The 24,291-nt window shown below is 41.8% G+C and overlaps 1 protein-coding gene across 7 annotated transcripts in view; it reads right to left on the bottom strand.

The window, feature by feature from the left end:
• Positions 1-3,162: 3,162 nt before the first annotated feature.
• Positions 3,163-24,291, bottom strand: part of STAT3 (signal transducer and activator of transcription 3) — a 62,905-nt gene continuing 41,776 nt past the window's right edge. For 4 of the 7 annotated variants that reach the window (XM_010594466.3, XM_010594467.3, XM_010594468.3 and 1 more), the window contains exons 8-24: positions 24,112-24,263; positions 21,591-21,749; positions 21,355-21,447; positions 20,467-20,526; positions 15,340-15,369; positions 15,147-15,240; positions 14,997-15,044; positions 13,022-13,105; positions 12,174-12,272; positions 11,898-12,033; positions 11,120-11,172; positions 10,770-10,864; positions 10,520-10,659; positions 9,787-9,999; positions 4,973-5,015; positions 4,577-4,689; positions 3,163-3,804 (exon numbers count right to left, since the gene is read on the bottom strand). In XM_010594466.3, the coding sequence (XP_010592768.1) occupies positions 3,749-3,804; positions 4,577-4,689; positions 4,973-5,015; positions 9,787-9,999; positions 10,520-10,659; positions 10,770-10,864; positions 11,120-11,172; positions 11,898-12,033; positions 12,174-12,272; positions 13,022-13,105; positions 14,997-15,044; positions 15,147-15,240; positions 15,340-15,369; positions 20,467-20,526; positions 21,355-21,447; positions 21,591-21,749; positions 24,112-24,263 (1,668 nt within the window). In that variant the 3' untranslated portion in view covers positions 3,163-3,748. The remainder of the gene's footprint in view (positions 3,805-4,576; positions 4,690-4,972; positions 5,016-9,786; positions 10,000-10,519; positions 10,660-10,769; positions 10,865-11,119; positions 11,173-11,897; positions 12,034-12,173; positions 12,273-13,021; positions 13,106-14,996; positions 15,045-15,146; positions 15,241-15,339; positions 15,370-20,466; positions 20,527-21,354; positions 21,448-21,590; positions 21,750-24,111; positions 24,264-24,291) is intronic. The other 3 variants (XM_064271074.1, XM_023553704.2, XM_023553703.2) reach the window with 3 other exon arrangements.

Below are 24,291 nucleotides of genomic sequence, written 5' to 3'. Positions count from 1 at the left end.
TTTGCCGGTGTGGTCTCCGGGGCTGGTGGGGCCCCCTGGACTGGAGTCATCTTGTTCCTTTCCTCCTGTGTGGCTGGTACTATAACTTCAGCCTGAAGCAACAACTCTACCCTCTTTCTGTGGTTTAAGAGTCCTGGGCCACCCCCACAATAGTGTCAGTGCCTCCTGGAAGGCTAAAGAACTAGGTTAAAAAACAAAACCAAACCATTTGCCATTGAGTCGATTCTGAGTCATAGTGACCCTATAGGACAGAGTAGAATTGCCCCATAGGGTTTCCAAGGAGCAGCTGATGGATTCAAACTGCCGACATTTTCGTTAGCAGCCTTGGCTCACTGCAGCTCTTAAGCACTGTGCCACCAGGGCTCCTAAAGAACTAGGTTGTGGGGGTATATTCCCAAGAAAGCAGGAGACGAGTTCATTGAAAAGCAGGGCAGAAGTTACAGTGTGGAGAGCATGCAAGGAGGGAAGAACTGTGGGCCAGGCAGCCACAGCTGTGAAGGATCTTGAAGCTGGCAGCTGAGGGCCAGTACCAAGAGGATTTCATCCCTCCCCAGGCCAGGGGCTGCAGCAACAGTCCCACCCTCCCCTCACCTCTTTCCAGAGACCAGCAGGTGGCACCATCCCCCCACCACCGTGTTTTCTCAGAGGGAGGCTCGGGTGGACAGAGGCCCAGCTCTCCAAGCCAAGGCCCACTGGTCGCCAAGCTGTGCAGCAAGTTTGGGGCCTGGGGCTGGGGCCTTTGACTCAGCAACACCTGCTCCCTTGGGAGGGGGTTGGGGAGCAAGTACCTGTTGAGGTTTCTCTGGAGTGCAACACAAGGAGAAGAGGGGCGGGAGCTTGCAGCCTGCCCAGCCATGCAGGGCCCCAAGCAGGCTGGGGAGGGGGCGGGTGGGAGGGAAAGCAGGCAGCTGCCAACCAGCAGTGAGCTGCACTAATCTCCGCTCCATCTCTGCAGGGGAAGGCTCCTATCTCCAGAGCCCGCCTGTCTCCATGGTACTCACAAGTGGAGGGGGTGGGGAGCAAGCGAAGTGGGCTCTGATGTCTGTGTGCGTATGGTGAGTGTCTCCCTGAATTATCACCACCGCTGCCCAGGGGCCCCGCAGCTCCAGCCAGTGAAGTGTTTACAGGTTGTCCCCACTGAGTGAGCTGAAGAGAAAGTGATAATGGAGCCAACCGTGGAGGGGGGCGGTCCTGGGAGGTGGGGTGGGAATAGCTTATCTGACCCCAAACAGGACACAGCAGTTGGCAAAGGCTGCAGCGAAAGGAGGGTGCAGGGAGGCCTGGGCTCTGACACCTTTCTGTCTGTGGAGGATAATCCCTTGCTTCTCCAGGTTCCCCTTACTTGGAGGCTGGTGGCTAACATAAGATGGGGGAGGGGCTCAGTGCTCAGAGCTAGGCCTGCATAAACTCAGGGTGAAGGGTCTCACCAACCTCAGCTGGGAGCGCGGCAACCGCCTGCTGTCGAGACCCTTCTCTTTGGTGCTCCCACACCAGGCTCCACCTGCTCATGTGGCTCCATGGAGGCCACCAGCAGCAGCTAGAGACAGAGCTGCCACGCTCTCAGACAGTTCCTATATAACTTTTATTTCTGGAAATTAAAGTAGATACAGCAATATACAAAAAAAATAATAATATAAATTTTTACAGTATGAAGTATACATTGGAATTTGAATGCAGCGGCCAGGACAGCAGCTTAAAAACCACTGTATAGATAGGTAGGTTAAGCGAGCCTCGGGAATCCTTGGCCGGGCTGGGGAGGGGGGCAATGGTGGAGGGAAAGCAGGCAGGTCCTAGAGGACTCCGTTCTTACAGGGAGGGGCCAGAACAAGTCTCGGCTCCTCTCAGAACTTTTGCTACGATGATCAGAGTTAAAAACAGATACACATGCTACCTAAAATCATGAGCTTTACAATATCTGCTCCAGAGAATTCCACATCCTTGCCCAAGTTCCCTGTGATTTAAACCCAACAGTAAGCCCAAGTTGTACCTTTCTAAATATTCTTTCAGTTTCTGAGTTAAGTCAAGAGCAATCCCGTATTTGTCTTGGAGAAAAGGTCCTCACCCCCTTAATTCAGAAAGTGGCTGATTTGAGTATAATGAATAAAGTTCCATAGAAGCTCTGACCAACAGAGACAAGATGGCTTTGGGTCATGTAATTCAGCCATGCCTCTGGGTCAAAACATAAAAAACCAAACCCATTGCCATCTAGTCGATTCCGACTCGTATCGACCCTAAAGGACAGAGTAGAACTGCCCCATAGGGTTTCCAAGGAGCAGCTGGTGGATTTCAACTGCCGACCTTCGGTTAGCAGCCAAGCTCTTAACCACTGCGCCACCAGGGCCCCATATCCAGAGACTACCCAGAACACGATTAAGTGTTCTGGAACGCCCAGTAAATAATAGCTGACTGACGGAGGGCTACAGGCAGAAACAGAAGGCCACAGAGGTTCAGGCTGGTTGTTCTGCCTCATAAGGGCTGTGGTGGGAAACCGGGCATATACTCCCTCACACAAGGAATGGACCTCAAGTTTTTCAGTCAGCCTTTGCCCCTGGGTTACCAGGTGAAGAAGTGATTACAGGTGCTGCTGGGAATGAACAAGAAACTGAGGCAGCCACCGTATTCCCTGAGCTCAACTAGACACTTCACTGGGGCCCTAGAGTCTGAGTCGAGTTCAACCTGTAACTCCCTCCTTACTTCACAGGGTCCTGAGACCAGGGTTCCTAAAGTACACAGGATGAGGGACCTGTAGACACTAGGAGACATGCCACTAAAAGGGGCTGAGGAAAGGAAGGAAGGACCATCCCAGCCTTACAATGTACCCATAGAAACAACCCAGGCTCTGGAACAGGAGCTAAATCTGGGGAGAAAGGGAGTAGCGGTTTTAAGGGCTCCTCTGCCCAGCCTTACCCATTTTAAATAGGCCAACACATTAAAGGGGAAAATAAAAATTTTGTTTATAAAAAAAAGTCTAAAATGTTTAGGTTATCCTTAAACTTTCCTGTTTCAAAACCAAAAGGCTAAGCCACAGCTTCAGATGTCTTTTAAAGGTTTGATCTGAAGCCCGTTTCAAGATTTCTATAAATTATCAGCCCGAAGAAAGCTGAATGCCTAAAGCATCAGGGAGCCTATTAACTGGGTATTCGTAATACAGAAAAGGCTATGCCTACAAGGGTTTTTTCCTTTGCCCTTTAATTTTTTTTTTTTTTTTTAAATTAAAAAAGAAACCTAGGGGCTTTGATAGTCCTATTTTCTATTTGGATGTTAGCAAGGTTAAAAGTGCGATGCCAGGAGTACGTAGCTAGAGCAGCCTGTGACATTAGCTTATAGAAACAGGCAGAGGGGAGCTGCTGGCACCTGGAGGCACTTGTCTAACAACACCAACACCGACACCAACACAAAGCTGCTGAGAAGGGAGGACAGGGGAACAACAACAAAAAAAAAACAACCAAGACATTTCCTTTTTCTCCCTCCCGCCACCGCCTCCCACATCCCCTGATCACGGACTCAGAGAATGCATCCTCAGCTGCGTTTAGATAAAAAGCACATCGCCTACATTCACTCATCTCTCTAGTTTAAAAAGTGCCCAGATTGCTCAAGACAGCAAAGGTAGGAGATCAAAAAAAAAAAAAAAAAAGTCTGGAACCACAGAGTTAGGAGTTTCAGATGATCTGGGGTTTAGCTGTTTAAGGTGGCGGAACACAGGTAGGTGCCTCAGTCACATCTCTCTGCAGCTTCCGTTCTCAGCTCCTCACATGGGCGAGGTAGCGCACTCCGAGGTCAAGTCCATGTCAAAGGTCAGGGACTCTGGAGAAACAGACAGGAAAGCCAGTTCAGCGGCAGTTGCCTGGCCCCTCGGAGAACAGAAGCTTCGGCCGCTGCTGTTCTCCCACCTCCTGCCCCCTAAGGCCAAGACGAGGTCAGGTAATCCAGACTTACTCTCCTCTCCCAGGAACCTGCCCTCCTTTTTTCCCCCAAATTATTATTATTTTTTTTAACCACAGAGACATATACATATATAAAACGTTTGCCTTTTCAGCCATTTTTCCATGTACACTTCAGTGACGTTAATTATGTTCACCGTGTTGTGTAGCCATCACCGCTACCTGTTTCTAAATCTCCTGCCCTCCATTTTTAAAGAAGCTTTAAGGCTGCCCTGCTCCATACGGCAGCCTCAGGCCACCTGACATGTGGCTACTGAGCACCAGGAACGTGGCTGGTCCAAACCCAGGTGCGCTGCAAGCATAAATACGCACTGGAATTCAAGGACTTAGTACAAACACAAGAAGGTACAAATCGCTTGTTCATGTTTTATTACATGTCCAAGTGATAACATTTTAGATTTCTTGGGTTAAATAAAATAGATGATTAAAACTAACTTCACCTGTTTCTTTTCACTGTTTTTAGAAGAAATGTGGCTATAAAAAATTTTCTAATGACACACGTGGCACATATTCCGTTTCTACTGCAGAGCCTCCTTCTAACCATCTGTGTGACCAGCTCTTGACTCTACAAGCAAGCATCACATAGAGGGAACTGACTTCCCTCACAGGACAAAGTCTGTCAACCAAATACTCACCAAACTGCCCTCCTGCTGAGGGTTCAGCACCTTCACCATTATTTCCAAACTGCATCAATGAATCTAAAGTGCGGGGGGACATCGGCAGGTCAATGGTATTGCTGCAGGTCGTTCTGTAGGAAATGGGGAGCAGCAGGAGGGGAAAGGGCCGGGTTGACAAGACACAATGGAGAAAAAAAAAAAAAAAAAGAACAGAACACACACACACAAGCCATCAAACTCTGATCTCCAACAGAAAAATAAAAGCTCAAGCTTTTTAAACACACAAGGTCACTTGAGTACTAAACATAGCCCAGGGCCTGCCAACCCTTCACGAGATAACTCTTGCCCAGTGTTTTATTCCCAGGGATGAGGACATTAGAAATGGAGGCAAACTTGGGAGGAGAAGCCACTTACGGTGTCACACAGATAAACTTGGTCTTCAGGTATGGGGCAGCACCTAGGAAGGAAAAGAAAACTTGAGCTTACTGACTGGGACTCAGAGGATGGGCTGGAGGAAGCCACTGGCCACACCAGGGCTAACTTGAAGTTCACTACGTCCTGAAGCAGACATGTTGCCCTTCCCTCCTTGTATACTATTTGATGTCCTAGGTGTTTATACCTTTGATATACTGTTCCTTCCACAAAGCTTTCCTGACCACAGAGACCTGTCAGCACGCCCTTGTGCCACCCGAGCCCAGACTAAGGCCAACTCTGTGTGCATTCTCTCCCTAGAGTGTATAAACCTTGAACTGCCTATCTGTGGTCTGAGGACTCTGTTCTGGCCTCGTTGCGTCTCTTAGGTAACTTCTCTGCATATAGGATCATGCCTGTGTAGCCTTTGCATGGGGTCCAGCTCAGTTACCAGCATCACCGAGTCTTTTAAGAGAACATGGGGACTGCTAATGTTTGTGCTTCCAATGCCAAGGGCTATACCTTCTACTCCTACCAGCATTAATTTTTTTTTTTTTATTACATTTTAGATGCTGGTATTAGTAAATTCCCAGTTGGATAAATACATCAAACAAAAAGCAGTCTCTATATACAAGGAAGACTTCTTTATGGTACAGTACAATTAACTTTGGACTGAAAGACAAGAGACCTGGGCCCAGTTACGTCTTCAATAGCTAAGAAACCTAGGGCAAGGCACATTCTCTCTCAAGCATTGAAAAAAAAGGGAGGGGAAAGAAGGAGATGCCAATTGTCTATGATCGCTGTCTTTTATAATTCTTGTTCTATAGTTAGAAATGTAAGGGTTGGAGTAAATGAATTTTAGACTTTAAATGCTTGCTTATATCCAAAGTCAAGTAGCTTGGAGACACTGTCCTAAAATCTGGGGAATTCAGGTGAAGCACTCACTTGGAAGGCATGGTATATGGGGCAGGATGGGAGGCATGGTATATGGGGCAAGATGGGCCGAGAGAAGCAATTATAAAGCTTGGGGTTGGTAGAGGAACTGGTGGATCAGAAAGTGTAACCCTTAACACCATACACAAAAACTAATTCAAAACAGACCAAAGGCCTAAATATAAAACCCAGAACTATAAAGACTATGGAAGAAAAAATAGGGTCAATGCTAGGGGCCCTAATATACAGCATATACAACAATACACAATATACAAACACCAGAAGATAAGCTAGATGACCAGGATCTTCAAAAATTAAACACTTATGCTCATCAAAAGACTTCACCAAGAGTAGCGTCTGGGGTCTTAAAAGCTTGTGAGTGCATGTAATATTCTCTAGAATAGACCAAATATTAGGTCATAAAGCAAGCCTTAAGAAAATCCAAAACATCAAAATATTACAAAGCATCTTCTCTGACCATAAAACCATGAAAGTAGAAATCAATAACAGAAAAAGCAGGGAAAAGAAATCAAACACATGGAAACTGAACAACGCCTTGCTCAAAAACTACTGGGTTATACAAGACTGGAACCATTCCCAAAGCCAACTCTTCAGACAGGGATTGGGCTGGACTATAAAACAGAAAATGATACTGATGAGGAGTGAGCTTCTTGGCTCAAGTAGACACATGAGACTATGTGGGCAGCTCCGGCCTGGAGGTGAGATGAAGAGGCAGAGGGGGACAGGAGCTGGCTGAATGGACACAGGAATATAGGGTAGAGAGGAGGAGTGTGCTGTCTCACTAGGGAGAGAGCAACCAGGAATACATAGCAAGGTGTATATAAATTTTTGTATGAGAGACTGACTTGATTTATAAATTTCCACTTAAAGCACAAAAAAAAAAAAAAAAGTGAAAATGCAAAAAAAAAAAAAAAACTACCTGCCTATAGAAGAAATTATGGATGGAGTAGAGAAATTCACAGAATCCAATGGAAATGAAAACACCTCCTATCAGAACCTTTGGGACAGCTAAAGCAGTCCTCAGAGTAAGTGCACACATCCGAAAGCAAAGGGCCAAAATCAAAGAATTATCCCCATAACTTGAACAAATAGAGAGCAACAAAAGAAACACCCGGACACCAAAAGAAAGCAAATAATAAAAATTAGAGCAGAATTAAAAGCTTGTGAGCAGCCATCTAAGATACTCCACTAGTCCAACCCCATCTGGGGCAAGGAAGAATGAAGAAAACCAAAGACACAAGTGACTAATGGACTAATGGACCACAACTACCGCAGCCTCTACCAGACTGAGTCCAGCACAACTAGATGGTGCCTGGCTACCATCATCAACTGCTCTGACAGGAATCACAATACAGCATCCCAGACAGAGCAGGAGAAAAATGTAGAACAAAATACAAACTCACAAAAAAAGACCAGACTTACTGGTCTGAAAGAGACTGGAGAAACCCCAAGAGTATGGCCCCGAACACCCCTTTAACTCAGAACTGAAGTTCACCCTTCGGCCAAAGATTAGACAGTTCCATAAAATAACACACGTAATTCAACCACGTAAACCAGACTAAGTGGACACAACAACCCAAAAGCAAAGAAGGCAGGAAGGGACAGGAAAGCTGGACAAATGGAAACGGGGAACCCCGGGTCAAGAAGGGGAGAGTGTTAACATATCATGGGGTTGGCAACCAATGTCACAAAACAATATGTGTATTAACTGTTTAATGAGAAACTAGTTTGCTCTGTAAACTTTCACCTAAAGCACAATTTTAAAAAAGGAAAGTATAACGAGAATCTGAGAAAAAGGGTCTTCAGACCACCAGCTGAGGTTATTTTTGGCCACGAAATAGGTTAATTCAATGCAGAATCCAAAAGAGCTACTGAGGCAGGGTTCTGGTGTCCTATAAATCCCCTGCTTTGGCCCAGGCCTGAGGGGACTGACACCCTAGGCAGAAAATGATTTAATTCCCTAGTGATCAAAGTGGCTGAGAAAAATTGCTTCAGTCTGAGGTGGAACAGTAGAAGAAAAGGAGAATGAAGACTAAAAGCTGATATACGTATGAACCCATACAAGGTTGTAAATGTTATTTATCTAATTTATAGGCTGATAATCTCTCCCTCAAGCCATAACAGCTTCTGTAGAGACGTAAGGAAGAAGGAGCTGTGAATCCCAGGAAGATGATCTCTCTCTGAAAGAGACTTGTGCAACAATACTCCCTCACAACAGGAGAGGAAACAGTCACAGATCCTTCTCCCTGAGGACTCCCATTTTAATACAGGGTCTCCACACATACCCCACCCTGCCCCTACAATACATTCCCTGACCCCATCACCACACCCACAAGGAGCCCCTCAGCGCACACTCCTTACACTTGACAATCCATAATGTAGGCAAATCACTCCATCTTGAGTTCCCTTCTCAAGACTGGCATGCTGCCCCTGAGGAAACACTGTTGCCTCCAGGCAGGAAAGGACTATGAGCCCAAGGCAATGGAGGATACAGCCTCAGATTGGGAGCTGGGATCCTAAAAGCAACATTAGAACTTGGATCTAAACGTCTTCTGCAGAAGGAACAAAGAGTAGCGCGACAGAGGCTGATAAACAGATGTCCCAACTGAAGCGCAACATGGAAAGAGAGATAAGTAGCAGACAGGAAGTGAGAGTTAAACCTTCTGCAGCATGAACAAAACTGAATACCAGAACAAAGGGAAAAGGAAAGCCAATTGTGAATTCGCTCTAATTCCTTCTTCTGAGCCCCACCCTTCCCCACCCCAAGAAATTTCTCAGAGAGGATTCCTATGAAAAAGTGGAAGGGAAGCTGGTGGGTTTATGTCTGTGTTTTATTTGTACAAAGATGGTTTTTTTAAAAAAACAACTAGGGCAGACAGCTAACCTCAAAAGATCATTTTAAAGAGTCCACAGATGACTCTACAAATAATAAAAGTTAAATAAAAGCCAAACCAAAAAACCAAACCCACTGCCATCGAGTCGATTCCGACTCATAGCGACCCTATAGGACAGAATAGAACTGTCCCCATAGAGTTTCCAAGGAGCACCTGGTGGATTTGAGCTGCCGACCTCTTTGTTAGCAGCTGTAGCACTTAACCACTATGCTACCAGAGCTTCCTAAATAAAAACAATGAATGGCAAATCAAAGACTCCTCATCAGGATCTGGATGGAGAACCCAAAGGGTCAAAGCAACAAATACTGAACGGGAACAGACCATGGGCTCTGCTCCCTCCACACTGAGCAAAGATTACAGGTTTAATGTGAAATAATTTCTATAAACACATATGCTCCTGCACATTAAAACAATCTTCATTTCAGCAGCTGCACTTTATAAATACCAATGGCATGTCACTCCCAGCAGTTTTCGTCTTCTCCTTCAAACACTACTCTCCCCCCCACTCTGCTGTTAATCATTTTCTTCAGAACGCCTTTATTCATCCCACTTGACACCGCTTACACTGTTCAGCGATGGGGAAATGAAAACATCCTAGACTGAGGTGTGAGCTGCAAATCTTCTGGCATCTACTATGCAAGAAGCACTGTGCTTCTGGGGATCCTGTTGCTGAAGACCTCTGCCTTCACTCTCTCTTCCAGTGTTTTCGGGGTGCTTTGAATGGGGGTGTGTGTGCTATTTTCCCCTTTACTCTGGTGTGCTCCCTCTGGGTCAGAGACTGGTGACTGAGTCCTCTCCTCTCTCTAATCCCATCAGCTACCCCAAAAAGCACGCACTACAGAGTTCTTTCCCATAAAGAGTAACAAAGATCTCCCAGGCCATTCAGACAGTACCTGTCTCTCCTCCAAGTAGTCTGCAATTTCCTACTTTTCCCAGAATTCAATCCCTAAAATGTGGAAAATCAACGACTACCTGGGTCAGCTTCAGGATGCTCCTGGCTCTCTGGCCGACAATACTTTCCAAACGCCTCCTCCTTAGGAATGTCAGGGTAGAGATAGACCAGCGGAGACACCAGGATGTTGGTGGCATCCATGATCTTATAGCCCATGATGATTTCAGCAAATGACATGTTGTTCAGCTGCTGTTTGGTATATGGTTCCACAGACTGGATCTGGGTCTTACCTGTTGTGGGAAAGGAAAGGGAAAGTAAGGGAGCCTATATTCTAGGTAATCTCAGAAAAAACATTACCTGATTTATCCTTCCTCTAGGGGGAAGGACTTGTGCCATTCCAGAGCCTGAGACCCTGAGTATCCCACCCAGTGGCTTGGGACTGTCGATACGTGCCAGCTGGCTTTTGGAGAGGCTACCCAATTAGTTCACAGGCAATAAACTTGAATAACTGTTTGCATGAGATATATTAACAGGGTAGGGAAGAAAAGGGACAAAGAATAAAATTTAAAATAGAAAATCTCTAGGTAACTCTTAGTCACTGGAGCAAGCAAAACAAAATTGGCAAGCAAATCCTTCAGCTGGAAAAAATTTAGAGAAAAGAAAAAAATCTCAGAAATGTTTTCCAAATCTCAGGCAGGAGAGTCAGAGTCCATCTGTGCCCACTAGGGGGCAGTGGGTGCTCAAAACTAGTAGCAGCCATGGCAGCAGCAGCAATGGCCACCAGGTGGGGTGGGTGAGGTCCCAGCTTACCGCTGATGTCCTTCTCCACCCAAGTGAAGGTGATTCCTCCTTCTTTGCTGCTTTCACTGAATCTTAGCAGGAAGGTGCCTGGGGGCTTGGTGCTCAGGATGGCCCGCTCCCGCTCCTTACTGATGAAGCCCATTATGTACCTGGAGCCAGAGAGGTGCAACAATGTTTGGATCCTCTGACACTGGCTTGCTGAGAGCAAATGACTTGGTTACACATATACACTCTCTACCAGACACGAGTGTCCACCTACCCTTCATTCCAAAGGGCCAGGATGTATTTTTTCACAAGGTCAATGATATTGTCCAGCCAGACCCAGAAAGAGAAGCCTTTGCCAGCCATGTTTTCCTGGAAAAAGACGACAATAGGAAGCCGAAGCCACCATCATGTCCCCCGCCTTTTCCTTCCTAGAGACAACACAGTTCACCACCCAAGTCCTCAAGCAGCTATAGCTCAGGCTCACCTCCCCTCGAGCAGGACCTACTGGCTGCTGGACCGAGAGTTCAGGGCCTTCAGGACCAGCAGCCCCCATGGTAACCTAGCAGGTAAGCACTCTCACCCCCTTCCAAGAGGTGATCACATGGATTTAATAAGATCACTTACTTTGCAAAATTTAGCCCAAGTGATCTGACACCCTGAGTAGTTCACACCAGGTCCTAAGAGGAAAAAAAGGATAAAGTAGTAAAATTTTCAACTTTGACTCAAGATCTTCTTAGGACACACACATCCCTTCATCCCACTCTGGGCCATGAAACCACTGGTTTTCATGTAGTTGAGCACACTGTCACCACAGAGCACGCATGTGCACGCACACACACATACACACACTCACGCCTCCCTGACCTCATCAATGGAACCCTCCTGAGCTGTTGTTTGGCCTAGCAGACATGGTAGATGATGCAACAAATTCCCCTGCCCCTCCCAGCTTCATGTCGCAGTCTTGGGACCAGCAGCACACACTAACAAGCTAACAGCTGCTGCTAGAGAGTAACATTTGGTGGCAGCACAGGACGTATCTACTTATAGCCCAGGTAGCACATAAAATATTCTACTAAAATTTTTTTTTTTTCAGGAAAAAAAACTTAAAAACAGGCCTACAGTTTATTTAATATGGGGACAGAGAATGTCAAGCCTTTAGCTTCGCCTTCTAACATGCACTTAAAATACCTCCCTAAGGTTAGACGAAGTAGTACTCTGGAAGGGTGAGAGAGACAGCCACCAACAGAAAAGAAATCTGCCTCCCACCTCATAAAAAGGGTCACCAGGATGCACACTTCCTTGCTCAAGGCAGATGCTCAAGAAATATCTCCTGAGTGAATAGCCCCATGGGTCCAGTTCCTTCTCTCAGGAGGACAGGAGGGAGAAGAGGTAAAATGCTGACCCAAGAGCTTCTCTGCCAGCGTAGTCAATTGTTCAATGCTCAACCCTCGCTTTGTGGTGGAGGAGAACTGCCAGCTCAGCACCTCGGCCACTTGATCCCAGGTTCCGATTGGGGGCTTGGTAAAAAAGTTCACGTTCTATTAAAAATGAAAAACACATTTGCTAATTCAGATGAGAAAAAAGGATGGTGTTTAATGGCCCACACTAGGTACTACAACAACTTCTAGGCATGAGAAGTCACAAGAAGACACAGCTTTCCAGAGAATGGGACACTAACCTTGGGGTTGTTGGTCAGCATGTTATACCACAGGATGGAAGCCCAGGCATTTGGCATCTGACAAATATTGGAGATCACCACAACAGGCAAAGAGTGGGTCTGTAGGGTAAGTGCAGAATGAGTTGGGGGTGCAGAGGGGTCCTCACACCTTCCAAAATATCTCCATCCATATCTCACAGAGAAACTAAAAGGACATGCCATAAACCATGCTATTGCCAACTCCAGGAGAGGGGTGTGACTGAGACAGTTTGACAATCAGAGTAGAAGGAATTCTGGAGAGAGACCTCAGGGACTTGGGTTGATGTCCAAATGTAATCACTGTAAACACAGACTTGTGGAAAGTGTGACCCACAGTCCTTGGGATCCCCATTTATAAAATCTAGATGACGTTCTCCAAGAATTGAACCTCTACCTTCCCATTAAACAGAGAGGTCCCAGAAATCAAGGAGTAGTATTCCTGCTTTTTCAGGTCTATCTTAATTTAAAGGTCAAGAAAGTTGGGAAAAGAGATTTAAATGCCATGATTTTCTGTACAGTAAAACCACTGGCTGTTTAAAGACTATTTTGCTGAAACTTCATAAAGTCACTCATAATCAATTTCTAAATACAGATTTTCATATCACGTTTGCTTAAAGTTGAGTGTACATGGAATGTATCTTCTAAGGACTCAAGAAGACTTTATTCTCAGCTGAGATGCCAAGGATATTTTTGGAAAAAGGGCCAAAGAACACAATGCTCTTAGCAAAGAGTAACCACTGCACCTTCACTAGTAACAATTCCAACTAAAAGTTCTTGTCCAGAATCAGCCCTGTACATTGCTCCACCCCCAATTCTGCTACAGAACTCACCTCCAGGTCAATCTTGAGGCCTTGGTGATATACCTCAGTCTCAAAAGTGATCAGGTGCAGCTCCTCGGTCACAATTAGGGAGGCCTATGATAACAAAAAGGACACTCCCTTATTCAGAGAATCGCATTTGGTACCAAGAGCCGCAGCCAAGGAAGGTGATGTGCCACCGCCTTACTACACTAAGAAGGGAAAATATACCTGGCTGCCATGGAAACGCCACCAACAACACAGCTCTGAGGATATGGTCCCTTTAACGCTAACACTCTCCAACGTTATGAGTCGGATTCGACTCGACAGCACTGGGTTTGGTTTTGGTTTTTGGTTTCTCAATCCTATCCCTTCCCCTCCTCCCTCAGAAATAACCACCATTTTGTCTTTTGGGTTTATCATTTCCTAACTTTTCTTTACAGTTCACTACATTCGTATCTCTAAACAATCTATGTACTATTTAGGATATTTGTGAACCTTACATACATGGAATCAGACTCTGTATTCTTTCTTCTGTGATTTTCACTCAGTCTGAAATGGATGCATGTGGCTGTGGGTATCCATAATTTATTCATTTTCACAGCTGTAGAGTAAGTACCCCGTCATATGACTATACCACAAATCATTTATCCATTTTAGTGTTGATGGGTATTTATGTGGTTGTATTTAGGGCTTACAAACAGGCTGTTGTCAACATTTTGTACATGTCTCCTGGTGCACATGTGTAAAGCTTTTTCTATTGCAACGTCCTGGGAGTGACACTGCTGGGTTATAGGGCATGTTCATTTTTATAATGCCAAATTCCAAAGTGAGTGTAACGATTTAAACTCCAGCCAGCACCATAGCAATCTTATTTTGAACAGGAGTTAGCAATTAATTCTCAGAAACAGAATTCCAATTCATTTTTAAAGTACTCCTTTTCTGATTACAAAAGTAATACATGTTCGATTTAAAATGCAAATAGTACAGAAATAGTTTAGAGTTGCTTTGAATACTAAGAACAGCACTAATATATAAGCACTGTTTGGTGTATAATTCTTCAGAATTTTTTAATGCCTATGTGACTAAATATAAAACAGTTCGTGGTGTCTCTTTTAAACAAAAATATTAACATCCCACCCAAATTATTTTGCATCTTGCTTTTTTCTAAACAGATATGCCACGTACATTTTTAAAATATTGTTGCATATAAACTACCTCACTCTTTAATTCCTGTCAAGTATTAGATTGTTCTAATTCAATTCAATTCTTTTTTTTTAAGCCTGCTACACATTACAGGAGAGGAAAGACAGTCTCAAGAGATAGAAAGTACACAAACATCAGAAAAAGAACATGGTATCACAATTTTTTAAAAAGACTGGGAACTAGTTTTTGCTCACATTTACCTAAAATAAAGTTTTTTCCTGACACTAAGGATCCAATACCTGAACCAACGGGAGGCAAAGAAGAAACAAGAGGAATTAAGAACAAGAAAACACGCATAGTTCAACCATGTATACAAAACTAAAGAGGCGCACCAGCCCAGGGGCAAGGACGAGAAGGCAGGAGGGGATAGGAAAGCTGGACAAATGGAAATAGGGAACTCAAGGTCGAGAAGGGGAGAGGTTGACACGTCGCAGGGTTGGCAACCAAAGTCACAAAACAATATGTGTACTGATTGTTTAATAAATAGAGGAGCAATTCAGTTGGCTGGCAGAAGTTGGAAGGGGAATTTGGAAAGCCCCAGACAAGGTGGAAAGGTTCTTTTCTATCAAAGGGGTGTGGATAACTACCCAGCAAGGGACTTTCCATCTCTCCTCAACAATGACCTAACTCCTGGGACAGAAGGTGGCTTCTGATCATGTCACTTAGCTCATGGTCACTTTTCTGAATCACTACAGCTGAAACCGCAGGTTGACATCCCTAATCCTGGGCAATGGGAGGCTCACTTTTCTCTCCACCTCAAAGAAAACCCTCCCAGGTGGCTGTCATCCCCAACAAAACTTACATCACAATTTGCTCGGCCCCCATTACCACATCTTTGCTCCCTCAGGGTCTGCAAGAAAAGCAAAAAGTATACCCATCAGAAAGGCTCTCTCCTAGCCTCTCACACTGCCAGGTGCCCTTTGTGAAGGGAAAGTGGGCTCCTCCCACATACCAAGTGCTTGAATTCTGCAGACAGGCTGCCATTGTTGGACTCTTCCATGTTCATCACTTTTGTGTTTGTGCCCAGAATGTTAAATTTCCGGGATCTGAATCATAGGAGAAGAACCAAACATGCAGGTGACTGAATGGCCAGAGGATAAAGATGCATTAAACAGAGCAAAAGAAAGCCTCTTGGCTGAACTCACCCTCTGAGAGCTGCAACATCCCCAGAGTCTCTGTTAAGAAAACAAACAGTTTTAATGAAACAGGCCTGTTTCTTCAAAAAGCCTACTTTGACTACCTGTTTTTAACTCTGATGGAAAAACTACTATGCTCCTAGAAATTCCTTTAAATGATTTGATTACATTTTATCCATCAAATATCACAACCCCTGCCTGCCCATGCGTATGCAGTGGGCACAGTTGGCTGCCTACCCAATGCCTACTTCACCCCTTCCTAACAGAACCGTGATTCTGCTCAGTGTCCTCCCCAGTCCCAGCTCCATCACGCACAGCCCAATGGTCCAGGAGTGAGGACATGACCTACACTGTCTCAATCAGACTGAAGAGAAAGAATTATAGTCTAGGCTGAATTTCTGTTTGTATCTTCAACTGAACATGAGCAGGAAAGTATATGGCCTTAACTGCTACGAGCGATCACGTTTCAGCATAGAAGAGGACTTAAAATGCAGTCTGTGCTGAGGATGGCAGAGCAGAGAGAAGATCCCAGGAGTCACTGGTTTCACCTTGGAGAACTTAACTCTGCATTTCCAGTTACAATGGGATATAAATTTCCTTATTATTTAAGCCACACCAGGTTTTCTGCAAAGGTTCACTATTACCTGTAACTCAGACCATCCTAATTTGATATAGCTGGAAACAGTTTGCCAAGTTTGTTCACTCTCTTTTACCTTTGTTTCTGAATATATGGTTTTTTATATGGTCACACTTCTGAGTGTTTCCCTTTATTTGCCTGTTTTTTTGGGTTTTTTTTTTACTATTTTGAGTGATGTTTAAAAAGTCCTCAACAGCGATATATTCACCCATGCTTTTAAAATTAATAATGTTACTGTTGTTGAGTCAATTCTAACTCATGGTGACCCTATGTACATCAGAACTGAACTGTGGTACACAGAGTTTTCAAGGCTATGACCTTTTGGAAGCAAATTGCTGGGTCTGTCTTCCGAGGCGCCTTTGGGTGGGTTCAATCGGCTGACCTTTCAGCTAGTGGTTGAGTGCTTAACCATCTGCACCAGCCAGAGTTTCCAAATTAATAATAAAAAAACAAAAAATAATAGCTACTATTAAATAGTGCATTCCAGTGGGTTTACAGATGAAAAATGATCAATTTTTAAGTCATTTAGAAGACATCTTTCCGTGTATCACATTTTAGATAATAGTCCTGTTATCGGAAAAATCTTCCCTGATGTCTAACCTATATTTCTTTTATCTTCTTTTTTCATATTTCATCTTTGAGGTATAAGTAATGAACTATAAACTTCACATATTTAAAATGTAAAATTTGATAAGGTTTGAGATTAGTATATGTACTATACACGCCTGTGAAACCATGAGCACACTCAAGAAGATGAACACATCCATCACCCCCAAAAGTTTCTTCATGCTTATTCATAACTCATCCCTCAATCTCACGCCCCAGGCAACCACTGATATGCCCTCTGTCGCTATAGATTCACATGCATTTTTAGAATTTTATATAAATGGAAACAAAGTATGTACTCTTTTTTGGTCTGGCTTCATTTACTCAGCGTAATTATATTGATATTCATCAACAGTCTATTCATTTTGTTGTTGAGTAGTATCTCATTAGAAGTCCTGGTGGCGCAGTGGTTAACTGCTCAGCTGCTAACCCAAGGGTCAGCAGTTCAAACCCATCGGTTGCTCCAATGGAGAAAGATGTGGCAGTCTGCTTCTGTAAGGATCGCAGCTTTGGAAACCCTATGGGGCAGTCTGACTCGGTTCTATAGGGTTGTTATGACTCAGAACCAACTTGACAGCAATAGATTTGGTTTGGTTAGTAACTCGTTATATGGGTATGCCACAAATTGTTTATTCATTTACCTGTGAATGGATGTTCATGTATATAAATCTTACACAGTTCTAACTAGGTTTATTTCTGTTTACTTTATAGATTTCGCTGCAACTGTGAATAAGGTCTTTTAAAATATATTTTAAAATTGTTTTCTTATTATGTATTATTTTTATCTTGTATTCCAATCAACTTTTCAAACTCTCTAATAAATTTACATCCTTTTTTCACCTCTTAGAGACAACTGTAATTCTTTGCAGAGCACAGTTGGTTATCTTCCTTCCATATTTCTGGGTGAAACCTCCAGAACACTGTTGAATGGTTGCCAAGTCTTATTCCCAGTTTTAATGAGAAGCATTTGGTGTTTCAACACAAAATATGTTTGCAATTTATCTCTGAGAGAGGTCCTTTATCAAGTAAGGAAATTTTCTTCTATTCTTGTTGAATGGTTTTTCATAAAGAATGTGTGGTGACTATATAAAATTCATGAATTACATAGACTAAGATGTTATGTGGTGTTCCTATTGTAGTGATATATGTTAATTGATTTTCTAACAATAAATTAGACTTTCATTCTAGAAATAAACCCTGCTTGGTTGTGGTTTATTATTTTTTAATACACTAGTATTAAAGTCGCAAATCTTTTACTTAGGACCTTTACATCTATATTCATAAGTAAGATTAGCCTTTTTTTTTTAACTTGGCTATATGTGTAAAATGTTGTCCATATGGTAATGGTAGTCTTAAATAGAATGAATATGGAAGCAATCCACCTCTTCCTAAACACTGTCCTTTGGTCAATTTTAGAAAATTTGTTTTAAAAAAAAAAAAAAAATACCCATCTCATCAAGATTTACAAGTTGCTACATAGTATTCTTACAATTTTCTTCATCTATCCTACGTCTGCTTATACTGCTTCATTATGTTTTGTATATTTGTATTTGCTTTTGTCATTACTCTCACCCAAGGTCTATTTCACTAGTCTAAGTTTCTGGGTTTATCAATTTTACAATTTAAATGTAGGACAAAGACACTATTTTTGTGCTTTATAATTCACTTATATTTGGATCTTTATAAGTGCCTTCTTCCCACTTTCTTTAGGTTTATTTTGCTTTTCTAGGTTCTTTAAATGAATACTTATTTATTTATTTTTCCCTGTTGTTCAATATTAAAGCATTTAGGACTATTAATTTTCCTCTAGATATAGCTTTGGCCATTTCTTATCAGTCATTATTTTCAAAATTGCCTACAACTACATTATTTGTTTACCATGATGCAAGATATTTAATTTTTTTTGCCTTCATATTTTGAAGTGCTTGGATTCTTTTGGTGTTGACAAATTATGCTTTAAATGTGCTTGAAAATATTCAGAGGGACAAAACGTGGGTCTGATAGATTAAAAAATAAGTTGCCTTAACAGAGCTGGGAAACTAAATGACTCCTTAATATTAGGAAGCCACTCCCTAAAAGGAAACCCTGGTGGCATAGTGGTTAAGTGCTACAGCTGCTAACCAAAAGGTCAGCAGTTCAAATACACCAGGCACTTCTTGGAAACTCTATGAGGTGGCTCTACTCTGTTCTATAGGGTTGTTGAGTCGGAATCGACTTGACAGCACCCAGTTTTTGGGTCCCCCCAAGACAGGAAAAACACTGTATAGCAGAGAATTTAGAACTCTATCAAGAGACTATTGCAGGCTACCCAGGCATTTTCCCCTTTTTTCTGTCTCTCCTTTCAACTGAAGAGGCAATAAGTAGAAGAAGGGAAAACAGGACCTTTCCCTTAAGTTCTTAAATAGTAGGAGTAAGGAGTATTTAATGGTAGACAGAACAGAACAACAGCCATAAAAATTTGACTTGTATGTATGCTATATTTCAATAAAAAGTAAAAGAACAAAAAAAACTGCACTCCCAGTTCATCTGAACTCCTAAAGTCTCATGTGAGTGCTCTGGTAAAGATTGATTTTAAAGTATTTTGAGATGTTTTAGTTTTCTAAAGTACAGTCATAGTTATTAATCTAATAACAATTTTCTTTTTTTTAACTATAATCTATTCTTTAAATCTTGATCTTAAAATTAATATACGTACATCATAAAAAAGAACTAAAAAAGGATACATAACAAAAGCGTACCCATTATCCTCATAATCTCACTCCCAGTGATATTCAACATCAATATCTTAATACATAGACTTCTAGCCTCTTTTCTATGACTATTCACACATGAATACAATTTTCATTTTAATTTTTAATAGAAATAGATCAAGCTGAGTTATAACCTGCTTTTTTCATCTTAATATTTACCATGAGTACTTTTCTATGTCACTAAATATACATATGTATCATAACTTTAAGTGGCTACATAATATTCCATCATATGGCTGTAGCATAATTTATCTAACTCTTTTTGCATCATCATTCTTAGTTGCATAAATGATACTACATAAGTATCTTTAAATATATAACCACAAAACTATCAGCCTATTTCCTTAGATAAAATAAAAAATAGAAATGCTAGTTGAAAGGAGAAAGGACTAAACTATATCTGAGTATGTATTTCATAATTATAGTAAATAGTTAATATTAAAATTATAGTTGTAAAGTTATGAAAAAAATAACCTAATTAAACACCACCCCAAAAACAAAATTAAAAACCACAACAAAAGTCAAACATAAGTACATACAGGTTTATGGGAATCTTCATTCTTTAAGTTTTAACTATATTATTGGTAGTCAATGGAAAGAAAGTGTGACCAAATGGAAAGTGTCATGACCAGCGGCCACCAGGAAATACTTTGAGGGCAGTTTACCAAATTGCAAACACCATGCTTTGGGAAAATAAACGGCTTCTAAAGCTCTAACCTAGCAAACCCAACCTATACAAGGTGGTAAAAAGCATGCCTATCAGTTAAGAAACTGGGATTAAAAATGTTAACTCTGACGGACTTGTAGATAACGAGGTATGGGGAAAAAAAAATCATCTACTTTTCCCGTATATTCTCGGTTTTATATAATGTGCACAAATTACATTTACAAATAAAAACTAAATAAAGGAAAAGGACTGCAGGTCACAACAACAATCTCAAATCTGTAGCATGGATTTGTGGTTCTGTTCAGGCATGTAAATGAAAGTGCACAGCAAGGCTTCTGAAAAGCTTTGTTCACATAATGAAGATCTCTGAATGGAGATAAAGTCTATTAATTCAAACGATAGCTGCCAAAGTTCTCATTTCTCTGCCCCTTATTTGAAAGAAAGAAAAAAAAAGAGTTAAGATTAGGAGTACTTACTTGTCAATGCACACTTTAATTTTAAGCTGATAATTTAACTCAGGGAACTTGACCAACAACCTGTTGCAAAAAAAGAAGAAAAAAGTTTCTGAGTAAAGAAAAAATATATACAACCTGTTAAAATATAAGTCAGTAGGCTCCCCCAGCAGCTTATAGTAGAAGAAATTAAAACATGTATAATTTCATTTCTAAGAGGTTACTAAATCATAATCCCAAATTCCTCCTCCAGCCAGGGCCATCTTTGATCTTAAATTGAGTATTACCCCTTTGGGCCAAAAGGTGCTGAAAAAAAAGCCCAAGAACTAAGAACATGGGCAAAGTTGTGAGAGATTCACAAAACAATAATAACAGCAATTTCATGAAAAATATTACAGAAATACAAGCTCTACAGCTAATGTTCCATTAAACCTAAACCCAATATCATACGAAGTTTCTGAAGAGGGAAACCTCACTGCAGTAGGACAAACCCCAGCATACCTGTTCTGAAGTGAGTGTGAAAGTAACACTCCACGCTGCTACCTCCTTGTGCTCTCTTAGGTTCTAGATCAAGAAACCTTACTCTTTCCCTTTAATTCCTCAGAAAAAGATAGGCTCAATGAACAGAAAGGAACCAACATTATTTTGCTTCTTTTGGAGGGCAGAAGCAGCAGCTACGACCTAAGACTCTGGGTCAAGAATCATAGACATATGTCCAGGTAGCCTCAAAATGATTACCATTCTTTTAGCTTTTGACATCAACATCAAATGTTGTCAACTAATATGCCGTGCCCACAATAGTACTGTCTGTGATGCCAGGAAAACAAAAAAAACCCTAGCCACCAACTCTGCCCCTGCCCTAGGAGTGTTCCTCAACACAATATTTTCCAGAAGTGTAGTGCAGTCACCCACCTGACTTTAGTAGTAAACTGGACACCAGTCTTGATGACCAAGGGCCGGTCAGGGTGCATGGGCATGCAGGGCTGCCGCTCAACCACGAAGGCACTAGAAGGGAATGAGAAGGATGGCAGTTTACACACTACTGAGGAGGATCAGTCTCTGTCCTGTTCTCTGAACACAGTCAGTTTCTCATTTAAGGACTGGTTCTTTTTTTTTGGATAGGGAAAAGGACAAGGATTCTAAATCACCTTTTCATTAAGTTTCTAAACAGCTCTACAATTCTCTCCTCCAGCATTGGCCGGTGCTGTACAATGGGGTCCCCTTTATAGGAAACTTTTTGCTGTAACTCCTCCAGTTTCTTAATTTGCTGGCGGGTCTGAAGTTGAGATTCTGCTAATGAGGTTATCCTGTGAAGAAAATAAGAAAGTTACCAGTTGCCTGAGTAAGTTTACCTGCTGAGCTAGAAAAGCAGAAGGGAATACCATAGGTATAAATGCCACTAAACATAAGAAACATATGAAAGAGGAATTTATATTGCCATTTTTATAGGCCCTCCCTAAAAATGTAAATTTCTAAGAGGGGGCTAGGCAGACAGGAAATGTCAAAACTTCCACCAGTAGGAGGCATGAATGGAGTTATCACTGGAAAGTGACAAGCACTAGAACCGAGATATGGAGAACATGAAATGTGGAGTTTGGCATTCAATTTCCTCATCCCAACTCATCCATGAATCAAAATGTAAGGACTGGGTAAACACAGGAGATCAGATAGCCTGAAAGACTTGGGTTTGAGCCAGCTCTGCTTCTCACTATCTGTGCATGTTTGGCCAGGTCCCTTCACCATCATGGGCCTTAGTGTCCCCTTACGTGAAGAGAAGGGATTAAACTGCATGATCCCTATGAGCCCTTTTAACGTCAATCTTCAAGAGTCATGAAATTATATTTCAACATATTGCTAACATGCATATAGAAAGTGGAAGGACAGGGAGACAAAGACTGATCAAGTCTATTCCCAAGAAGAAAGAATACTAGTGTCTCTCTCTGATGGCCTACCACTAATTTAATAAAGACTGAAAGACCTCAAAGACAGGAGGTGGAAGGAGAAGGAGAAGAGAACAGACAACTGCAGGGATTTCCGAGTTCCCTGTCTCCCATCTGACACTCACATCCTCTGATTCTTAGAGCTTGCTTTTTTGTTTCCTCACCAGGAGACATTTAAAAATGTTTTCAGTAAATCGATAAGGCTTAAAATTAGTGAGGATATGAACAAACAGGTATTCTCATGTAGAGATGTCTTAAATTCCCAATTTCATGCTCCATGTATCTGGGTTCCCCTTCACGTCAAGTTTTTTCTAATTTAAGTTGGTGCAGTAGACACATCAAGGGTGCTCAATAAAGGTCTGCTGTTTAATGATAGGTTATAGAAAGAGTAGATTACAGAAGAGCATGTGAAGACTCGTTATGTACAACCAAAAACCTCATGGGACTTGGTTCCTTGATTTGGAGGTTTAGGGTCATGGTTTTATGGGACATCCCAGTTAACTGGCCTAATAATGGGCTCAGTGCTTCTGTTCTACCTCCTAGTTCATTGCATAGTGCCTGGGGTCTTAAAAGCTTGCAAGTGGCCATTCAAGGCACAACAATTGGTCTCTATTCACCTGGAGCAACAGAGGAAGGAAGAGAGTCAGGAGTAGGAGGAGGAAATGGAATGTATGGCAACTGCCTACTTTGCCATGAGGCCAGAAGAACTGAGTGGTGCCCGGCTACCATTACTGAACATTTTGATCAAAGATTCTATAGAAGAATCCTGGTTAAAAGGGAGGAAATGCAGAAAGGAATTTCAAATTCTCACGGACTGCAGACTTTCTGGAGCCACATGAGGCTGGATGAACCCCTGAAACTACCGCCCTGAGATAATCTTTAAACCTTAAACCAAAAATATCCCTTGAAGTCTTCTTAAAACGAAACAATACAATAGTTTAGCTTAACTAGTAAAAAAAAGTCTGCTTTTAAGCATTATGCTCTTTTAAGAACTATGTATATGGGATCAAACTGACAACAGCAACTCAAAAGACGAGATAAGAGCCTTAGGGGGCAGTGAGTTTATGTTAACAGGGGAGAAACAACTCAGAAAAGAAGGGTGAGAATGGTTGCAAAACTTGAAGAATGTAATCAATGTCACTGAATTGGACATGTAGGAACTGCTCAATTGGTGTATGTTTTGCTGTGTATGTTCTCGATAACAACAAAATAAAATTTAAAAAAATTGTTACACTGATGCAAAGTAGAGATTCATATCTTTATGCTTTTATATACAATGACAGATATCTAGAATGATCGTCATCAAAATTTTTCCTGTAGGTATCTCTGAATGACTAGATTTTAGAACGTTTTCTTCTCTTTATTAACTTTACAAAGTTCAGGTATCGTTTTAGGTAATTAAAATAAATAAAATAATCTGCGCGTTAAATACAGTTAAGCCACAAAAACTTTATTTAAATAATTAAATAAATCATTAAAAATGTATTTAAAATAGTAATATATAAATATTAAGTTTATAATTATATGTTAATACTATATATAAATTTTTATTTATAAAAAAATTGTCCAAATAAACTAAAAGCTTTAACTCTTAGACTAAATTTGAGTATGTAAAAGTCCCTACCTTTGAGATATAGTACCAAATCTTTTGGCCTGCAGTTATGACCATATTTTAGCTCAGCTTTCTAGAAAGAATGGAAAAAAAAAAAGCTTCTCCTTCATCTTTTACCAGTTTTCTAGGCGATCTAGGCAGATGTTGGGAGGGCCTCCAATGCAAGCAATCTGTTGCCTCCTCTTCCAGTCAGCCAGCTCTTCATCCGTGAGAGTTTTCTGCACGTACTCCATTGCTGACAAAAGCCCAGCCAACTCACTCACAATGCTCTGGTTAAAAGCCAAAACAAAGTCAGAA

This window comes from Loxodonta africana, chromosome 18, assembly GCF_030014295.1.
Source record: "Loxodonta africana isolate mLoxAfr1 chromosome 18, mLoxAfr1.hap2, whole genome shotgun sequence".
NCBI lineage: Eukaryota > Metazoa > Chordata > Mammalia > Proboscidea > Elephantidae > Loxodonta > Loxodonta africana.
The sequence above is the reverse complement of the archived record's forward strand: the minus strand, read 5'-3'. Positions and strand labels throughout refer to the sequence as shown.